The sequence below is a fragment of the Rhinichthys klamathensis genome, unplaced genomic scaffold (genome assembly GCF_029890125.1).
Source record: "Rhinichthys klamathensis goyatoka isolate OS25496 unplaced genomic scaffold, OSU_Roscu_1.1 h1tg000011l_1, whole genome shotgun sequence".
In the NCBI taxonomy this organism is placed as follows: Eukaryota; Metazoa; Chordata; class Actinopteri; order Cypriniformes; family Leuciscidae; genus Rhinichthys; species Rhinichthys klamathensis.
The window spans coordinates 5998115-6007414 of NW_026606564.1; the positions used below are offsets into that span (position 1 = coordinate 5998115).

A 9300-nucleotide genomic window follows, 5' to 3' on the forward strand; every position below is an offset into this window, starting at 1 on the left:
GCGAAAATGCCTTGTTAATGCTAGAGGTCAGAGGAGAATGGGCTGACTGAGTCAAGCTGATAGAAGAGCAACTTTGACTGAAATAACCACTCGTTACAACCGAGGTATGCAGCAAAGCATTTGTGAAGCCACAACACGCACAACCTTGAGGCGGATGGGCTACAACAGCAGAAGACCCCACCGGGTACCACTCATCTCCACTACAAATAGGAAAAAGAGGCTACAATTTGCAAGAGCCCACCAAAATTGGACAGTTGAAGACTGGAAAAATGTCTGATGAGTCTCGATTTCTGTTGAGACATTCAGAGACATTGATGGAGTCAGAATTTGGCGTAAACAGAATGAGAACATGGATCCATCATGCCTTGTTACCACTGTGCAGGCTGGTGGTGGTGGTGTAATGGTGTGGGGGATGTTTTCTTGGCACACTTTAGGCCCCTTAGTGCCAATTGGGCATCGTTTAAATGCCACGGCCTACCTGAGCATTGTTTCTGACCATGTCCATCCCTTTATGGCCACCATGTACCCATCCTCTGATGGCTACTTCCAGCAGGATAATGCAACATGTCACAAAGCTCGAATCATTTCAAATTGGTTTCTTGAACATGACAATGAGTTCACTGTACTAAAATGGCCCCCACAGTCACCAAATCTCAACCCAATAGAGCATCTTTGGGATGTGGTGGAACGGGAGCTTCGTGCCCTGGATGTGCATCCCACAAATCTCCATCAACTGCAAGATGCTATCCTATCAATATGGGCCAACATTTCTAAAGAATGCTTTCAGCACCTTGTTGAATCAATGCCACGTAGGCAGTTCAATTAAGGCAGTTCTGAAGGCGAAAGGGGGTCAAACACAGTATTAGTATGGTGTTCCTAATAATCCTTTAGGTGAGTGTATATATTACATTTCTTTTATATTTTTATTTGTTTGTTTATTTTTTTCTCATTTCGGCAGCTTTGGCATTCCATCGGTTTTTACAATTGAGAGTTGAAATGCACATCTGAAAGCAAACAGGACGAAGAACTGCAATTTGAGTTTGAAGTTAAAAGTGCAATTAAAATGAACTGAAAATGTAATTGTAAAATTTGCTTGACAAAGTCTTGTTTGAAAGTTTTAAAAAGGTTTTAAGTCTTAACATCATGCACATCATACTGTAGAAATCCAAGCAAACTTAGCTTTAGACGAACTGAGATAAAGATGTTCAGAGCAGACCTCGCATTCATCAGCCCTGAGCCCGTGTGAGTGTGATGCTCCAACAGTGTCCTCTGTTGGTTAAATAATGCAACATACTACAACATTTCAACATTTATTCCCGGAATTCCAGCCAGGCCACATCAAAAACAAACAAATCAAATGCTGGCAGAAAAACAAACCAGTCAAGCTGAAGTACTGATATGGTCTGTTTCACTGCATAAGGTCCTGTCCATCCAAAGTGATATTTACTGCCCTTACATTATGAAAATGGGACATTTAATGTCCACATTTGGCAAAAAGATCAGTTTGCTATTGTTGATTAAAGTGCCAAAGAGGTGAATCTTCTAAGCCGTCTCAGCCTCGGTGATGGAGGACAATGTCTCGTGTTGTTCCTGGAAGGTAGTTTTGGTGTTTGGGGCATTGGGACTGGATCCAGCGGTTCTGCTACTTTCACAGTATTCTTCCCGTAGAGTTTCTTCTCATAGTTCAGAAGTTGGGTCCAGAATCCCGTGTTAAGGCGGATGTAGGGTCTGCTGTCTTTAACCCAGTTGTGTGCCTGTCTCAGAGTCACTCCTCTGTACCTCATGAGGTAGGCCATTATTAGAGCCGGCGAGCGACTCATGCCCGCGGCGCAGTGCACTAGCGTTCCTCCAGCTCTGTTATTGTGGATGCGAGCTGAAACGTGCTCAAAATGATCCCCCAGACGGGCATTTGGGAGGTCGGACACTGCAACACGTATGCACTCCACACCGGGGTAGATGGGGCAGGTGTGGGACAGGGTCACGTTCACAATGAGTGTAATGCCTTTGCGGGTCATTAGTGCCTGATTCATAGGAGCATCGGCCCCGCTCAGGAAGAGGGTCGGCGTTATCTGCGATACTGACATGATACTGGCTGCATGGAGAAAAAGAATATTAGTTTTTTAAATAATAATAATAAAAAACAAAACAACCAACAAGACAGTTTAGAAACAGTTTGGGCATTAAGCTATTCTTGTTATGCGAGTCAATCACCTCATTGTATTCATTTACATTTCTTTCAACTCACTCCTTTTCCTCCCATCCCGTCTCTCTCTCATGCTGAGATCACCTGAAATTTACCCAAAAATCTCTTAAATGTGAATAATTATCATACAACACTATACATGTCTGGTATCATTTGAAATGTCTCAGTGCGACTGGTACAAAGGTCTCGTCCCCAAAGAAGTAAAACAAAAGTTAATAAGGGTTTTAAGAGTTTAGAGATATCTTGCTTACAGAGGAGGGTGGGTCTTCTAGGCAAATGGACTGTCTTACCTTTGCTTAATGTAATGCTATTTTAGATAAGTGTACGTGGGAAACCATGGCATGACCAAACCAAAGCTACTACCAGAAAAGTAATATTGGTCGGCTTATATCTGTAGTAGTGGTCATGACCTCTGTCAAAAGAAAACGTTACTTTAATTCAAGTATACAACCAAGGGGGCTATACAAAATATTCAGTCTAATGCGACCGTCTTAGAAATCTTTGCCAATTACCTCTGTTTAGTGACCCAAAACTGACGAGTTTGTGATCGTGGGCCCACATAATGAACGGCCGGTGTGAGGACCCTGTGCGACTTTGGCACCCAAATGAACGAGGATAATAGGAGTAAAGAGTTCAATAGAATAATCAAATTGCTGCTGAAATAGTATATAAATGACCAATAACTAATTGGCATTCCAACCTAAATTCGAGGTTGTGATAAAATGGAGTCAGATAAAAGCTTAATTGGAATTAAATTACTTTGCCACGCGGAAAAGACAGTAACCCGCAGCAAACCTTCACCCGCTCATAGGAAACTGTGGTTGGACCGATTGGGCCGGCCTTACAACACCATGCCGTAATCACCACGTGACGTTCTTACCAAGTTGTAATTATGAGCTCTATGAAGATGTGAATGCATTTCACAAGTTGGAATCTCGTAATTATGCTAATTACGACATGGCATGAACGCGCCTTTAGCTCCAACCCTAATCAAACACACCTAGACAAGCTAATCAAGGGCTGTGTCAGAAATCGCCCCTTAGGGCACTATTTGAGGGAACAGCCATTTGTAGTGGTGTCCGAAACCATAGTGAATGTTATGGTGGAAAAGCGGCTATGGACTTAACTGACACGTGGCGCACGTGCACAGCCATTGTAAGTTCTCAAGACCGTAAGTGTGCCATTTGGGACACTCAACTCAACAGCTAAAGAATACCCATAATGCACTGTGAGAGTTGTGCCAAATTAATTCCTGAGTCTCGCCAGAAGATGGCGCCCGCAGCTGAATCATCCATCCGCTCATTTTCCAAACCGCTGGTCCAATCATAGACAGTATAAGAAGTGGACAGCGCCATCTCATTGGAACTCAGTTGAGACAGTTGAAGCCCATTTTTAGCGATTTTTGAGCACTTCCGTTCCTGACGCGCAGACTCAAACCGACTCAAACTAAGCTTGATGACGTGGGCAACCTGTCTGACAGACGTTAATCTTCTAGTAGCTGTGCGTGAAAATTGCCAACGTTAATCTTGCAGAGACGGGGAACTTGAGCAAAGAGTTCTTTGGCGTGAGTGAGCAGGAGTAAGTATTCCGTTGCGTTTATGGACTCATTATCTATGGGCTTCTCCCTTGACGGGACGTCCCCCCGATTGCCTGCGAGCTTCTCCTCCTGTCTGTACGGTAATTTCTGTACAGCGCGACAGAGAGTTGAGTGGTTATGACGCAATCGTTAGCCTATTTTTACAAAAACTGTTTCTACGGGGCCATAATGTAACATAGAAGGTAATGGAGCACTTTATACATTGTCGTGTTTCTTTAGAAATAAATAATGGACAAATGGAGTCTTTAAACGCCTCAGATGTAAAGTTATTCGCTGTCAAAGTGACGCCAAAATGAATGGGAGTCAATGGAAATGCTAACGCAAGTGAAGTTCTGCTACAAGATGGCGGCACCCGGCCGGCTTCAACTTTCGGTCGATGGATTACCCCCTTGGGTCCAATGTGGGTACAGCGTAATATCATACTTTTCAATTGATTATTAAATTGTTTAATTAAGGTTTATACATGCTAGTTTCCATGACAGAGTTCAAGATAAATCTTTTCATTAATACTGGAGTGTCAAATGATTATTAATCAGCAAGCACAAACTATGCAAAAGCGGCAGCGGTTCAACAGCGCACTCAATGTCCGAATTCACTCACTTGGACTATATTAGTGGAGTAATGTAGGGAATAGTGAATGAGGGTATAGGGGGCGATTCTCGAAGTTTCAGACAGTGAGTGAAATCAAGGTTGGAGCTGAACTCTGCAGGAAAGTGGACCTTGAGAGCCGATTTGAGTAGCCCTCTCATAAATAGTTGACAGCAGCTTCAATTGTTCTCGAAAAATCACAAATATATACAGGTCAATGAACATATGAGATAAAGGAAAGTACAAACTTTACAAAGTTTAAAACACATGTGCCAAGTTCTTAGAAATGTATGCATGTACAGTATATGGTTTTGTAAAACGTTCAAGGAAATTTCGGTAACACTTTACAATAAGGTTCATTACTTAACATGAACTAATAATGAACGTATGCACGTATACATGCAGCATTTATTAATCTTTGTAAATGTTCATTTCAACTAATACTTTCTACTAATACATTATTAAAATCTTTTTAACATTAATTAATGCACTGTGAACTAACACGAACAAACAATGAACAGCTGTATTTTTATTAACTAACATTAACAGAGATTATTATTATTATTAGAGATGTTTAGTTCATGTTAATACATTAACTAATGTTAAATAATCAACCTTATTGTAAAGTATTACCGAAATTTCAAGGAAAAAACTTATAAACAGCAGTGTTTCAATCCAACAGAGATTTGTGCTTCATCAGGCACAAAACTACAGGCAACAATATCAAAATAAAAATGTCAAATCAATGTCAAATACCTTTATGTATAGTCAAAGATGCTTATCAGATGAGTTGGCTTTTAAAGTCAGTGTGTATGAACTGCATATTTAATGTATTTTCTAAATAAATTGACCTGTACACGTGTTAGAATGAGTCTGTAAACGAAGAGTCGACAGGATACATATTCATAGCAGCAAAAACGGTAAACTGCAGAGGAATATGTCAAAAACAAAACCCCACAAATCAGCAAAAGCCCAAACTGCAGAGATATTGCTAGAAATGACAATAGTTCTGTTTTAAATATGAGACATACAAGACAACGCAAAAAAAAAGGCATTTTCCTACCAGTTGCTGGCTACAAAACAACAGTCATGTGCAATGAGCTAAATACAGACGAGTGTTTCATATGAACTTTACACTACAATGTGGAACATGCACATGTCACATGCAGTCTATGAATACACTGACAGGACACTACATTTGTTGACATTTCTACTTATACTATTCAACTATATTTAAAATAGTATCATGTGTTTATTTATTGTGTACAGTGTTTTAAGGCTAAACTGACCTGGTCCCTGGTGTGTGTGTGTGTCTCTCTCTCACACTTGTGCTGGACAGTGTGCAGGGAGATCCCGTAGACACGCTCAAACCCTAAAAAGGCTTTGACGACAACTGGCCAATGAGTAGAGAGATTAATTTTAAACTCCCTCTGCATCTTCGTGACAGACAGCCTTGTCTGTTTATGAAACCAAACAAACAATTCAAACTTGGACTTTTATTAACTGATGTCAAGGTTTGGAAATGTAGAACAAGAAGACTTGTGTATACTTAAATATTAACTTGAATGCAATTCAGTCCTTTATTAGATAGATAGACAGATCAAACGCTGAACACATCAGCAAAATCAAAAATAAATCAAAAATGAAAACATTTTTCTTATTTGTAGCACTTTCTTTTAAACTATTGACAACAATAAGAACCATAACAAAATTAAGACAATTAAAAAGAACATATCAATATACTAAATGTTTGTATTTGTTTATTATAGGCCTAATAAATTAAATATTTAACTATTTTTTATTCATGCTACAGAACACGAACAATACAATGAGAAATATTCATCCAAAAGTTAAACAAATAAATAATAAAATATAATAAAACAGTGCCAGGGAACAATACAATAACAAAATATAAATACTAAATAACAGGGAAAGGGTGCCACTTTATGCAATTTTCATCATACCGCTTACCATGTTATGGGGTCTAATTGTCTTTTGACCTTTACAATTGCATACATCAATACAATAAATCTTGAAATCATTTTGAAAGTGAGAAAAATTTGGTTTGGAGTCAGACAATTATGTGAAACTTTCAGATTAAAATTAACATTAATATGTCGAATATACTCAGCTGAACAGCAATGCTCAATTTATTCTTAATTAAACGTACATATCAATAAAAAAAATGGGAAAATAAATAAATAAAAAAGAGGTTTCCCTTTCACCTTTACAGATATTGCAAGAGTAATCAATATTTGGTTTTCCAACACATTTTAGGGTGTTTTTTCTCCTGATGGCACAAATCTCATCTCGGCACTTTTGATGACTGGCTATTGGCTAAGCTGTTTTTAATTTTGTCATTTCATCTGAATATTAAAATTTGTCAGCCGCAACAGTTTTGATCTAATGTGGTGTCTCTGGAAAATACTCATATATGACATTGTATTATGTTGAACATCAATGAATATTATCCCTGGTAGCGGGCCAACTTACCCCTCTTTTAATATTTTACATTTTGTGCTATAACAAGCAAATTTGCAAATGTTTTTTATTTATTTCCTATATAACACATTGGCTGATGCATCATCATCCTGCACACGTGTGCTAAACTTATTTATAAATATGTTACAATTTAAAAGTAGGCTGAATCCACATTGTTCTTAAGGGCGGTATCTTCCCCCATATTCATTATTTTAAAAGAGGCTTCTTTTACTTTGTTATTAATGTATAATTTATCCACTATTCGACCATCTTTGCGCCAATGCAAATCTCCAAACACAAAAAAAATGAGCTGGAGGATAAACAATGTAAGTATATTTCTAATGTAGTTAGGCTATTACGTTATTTGAATATATACAAATGCAACACTTAAGACAATACTAACGAATGCTTCAGCACAGTATATTATATAAGTCTATATATAATATAAATGTTTACGTATATAAATGTATATATATATGTTTATTTTACAATTATAAATATTTGAAAGAAATAGGTTTAATAAATAAACTTAATAAATTTTTGTTCCCTCCAGTCCAGTGGGTGGGTTTGCGTGGGTTTGTCAACCGCCATTAAAAAGAAAAGAAGAAGACGTACAGAAACGTCACTGTGAGACGTCATCACAATGCCACAATAACTTCCTGTTTTCGTTCCATAAATCCTTCTGAATAATGGCAGAATTAAACCGAGATCTCCAGGAATATCTGGCTCAGTCTAAAAGCGGCGCGAAGACGATATCCCAGTCCAGTTCCAGCACAACCATAGACTTTAATGAGCCGGAGTCGGTGCCCGAGAGCTGGTTCGGCCGGTGGTCGAGTCCGTTCTCCAGAGCCAGCACCCGCGGAACGTCGTCATCGGGCCCGGGCTCGAGCAGCGGCTTCTCGTGGCCCTGGTCATCGGAACCGGACCCGTGTTTACCGGGCCTGAGTCGATCCCAGCGGCTGGTCGCGTTCGGGACGTGTATCTTCTTCTCGGCTCTGTGCTTCGGGCTGTCGGCGCTGTACGCCCCGTTGCTCCTGCTGAAGGCGCGCAAGTTCGCGTTGCTCTGGTCGCTCGGCTCCGTGTTCGCGCTGCTCGGCGCGGCGATCCTCCGCGGACCCAGTAAACTCATCGCCACCCCGACCCCAGGCGGCGCGGTGTACCTGTGTGCTCTGGTGGGCACCCTGTACGCGGCACTCAGTCTTCACAGCACCCTGTTCACCGCGCTCGGGGCCGGCCTTCAGATCGCCGCTATCGTGGGTTATATTGTGGCTTTGTTGCCGGGTGGGAGTGCAGGGATGAGGTTTGTGGGTGGCATGGCAGCGTCTGCTATTAAAAGGACTATAACTGGAAAGACAATGCCTATATGACCACGGACTGAACAACACACATTTTACCATGGAAACTTTTTTTTTGGAGAGTGACTGGTCTGGTACAGATTGTGAAACTCTGGTTGGCTCTGGCATAGGAATACAATGTGAGCTGCACTCTCTGGATGGGGATATATGCATTTTGTAATTTTCACCACAAGGACCATATGACCAAGACATCAATTACTACTTGACTTGACATTTCTGAACTGCTTTTGAAACTGAGCTTTATAAATAAACTTACTGAATGTATCTTGTTCTGTGTTCTCTACATCATGCCCTTTGGTCAAAAATAAGATAAGCCATTTATTTCATGACAGATCACTTTTGTATCACATACGATGGTCAAACATGTATAGTAGTGGTGGTTCTCTATTTTGGTCTTTGAGCACAGATGTTTCCCATGACACACAGTATTGTCAGGGTTCCTCAAATCCAGTCCTAGAGGGCCACTGGCCTTTTAGTTCCAATCCGTAATAAAACACCTGAACAAGCCAATCAAGGTCTTCACTTACTAGGGATGAATCCGAAATCACCCCCTAATAACTAATAACGTCTACTATGGTTTCAGACACCACTACAAATGGCTGTCCTCTCAAATAACGCCCTATTTGAAGGGACAGCCATTTGTAGTAGTAGTGTCTGAAACCATAGTGGATGTTATTGAGTGCACTCATTCAATCCCACATATAACGAGTGTACAACCAATGTACACTCAACGGCTGCCCGAATTCGCTCACTCGTTTCCATTCACTCCTTCAAGTGAACAGTATAAGTAGACTTACCTAGGGAATAGTGAATGAGGGTTTAGGGGGCGATTTCGGATTCAGCCTAGACAATTGCACATAGGCATGTTTGATCAGGTCTCAGTTCTGGCCAACGAACGAAGTGTATGATTATGATTCAGGCAACATTACAGGTCAGATTGGATTGGAACAATCAGAATATTATCCAGTAAACTGCAGGACTGTGGCCCTCCAGCGCTGGATTTGAGGAACCCTGGTATAGGTTCTGGAGCTTTTACTAATGAGCTGATGAGTTGAATAAGGTGTTTGAAATAAGGA

The 9300-nt window shown here is 40.3% G+C and overlaps 2 protein-coding genes across 2 annotated transcripts; one reads left to right on the forward strand and one right to left on the reverse strand.

Annotated features, from left to right (window-relative positions):
• Positions 1-1297: 1297 nt before the first annotated feature.
• si:ch1073-184j22.2 (dual specificity protein phosphatase 18) lies at positions 1298-4493 on the reverse strand. The gene is made up of 2 exons (XM_056264763.1): positions 4401-4493; positions 1298-2092 (listed from the first exon to the last, which is right to left on the reverse strand). The coding sequence occupies exon 2, from the start codon at positions 2082-2084 to the stop codon at positions 1518-1520; it is 567 nt and encodes a 188-aa protein (XP_056120738.1). The 5' UTR covers positions 2085-2092; positions 4401-4493; the 3' UTR covers positions 1298-1517.
• Positions 4494-7488: 2995 nt separating this feature from the next.
• On the forward strand, positions 7489-8488 carry sft2d3 (SFT2 domain containing 3). The gene has a single exon (XM_056264762.1). It carries the CDS (start codon positions 7559-7561, stop codon positions 8234-8236), a length of 678 nt encoding a protein of 225 aa, XP_056120737.1. The 5' UTR covers positions 7489-7558; the 3' UTR covers positions 8237-8488.
• Positions 8489-9300: the final 812 nt, after the last annotated feature.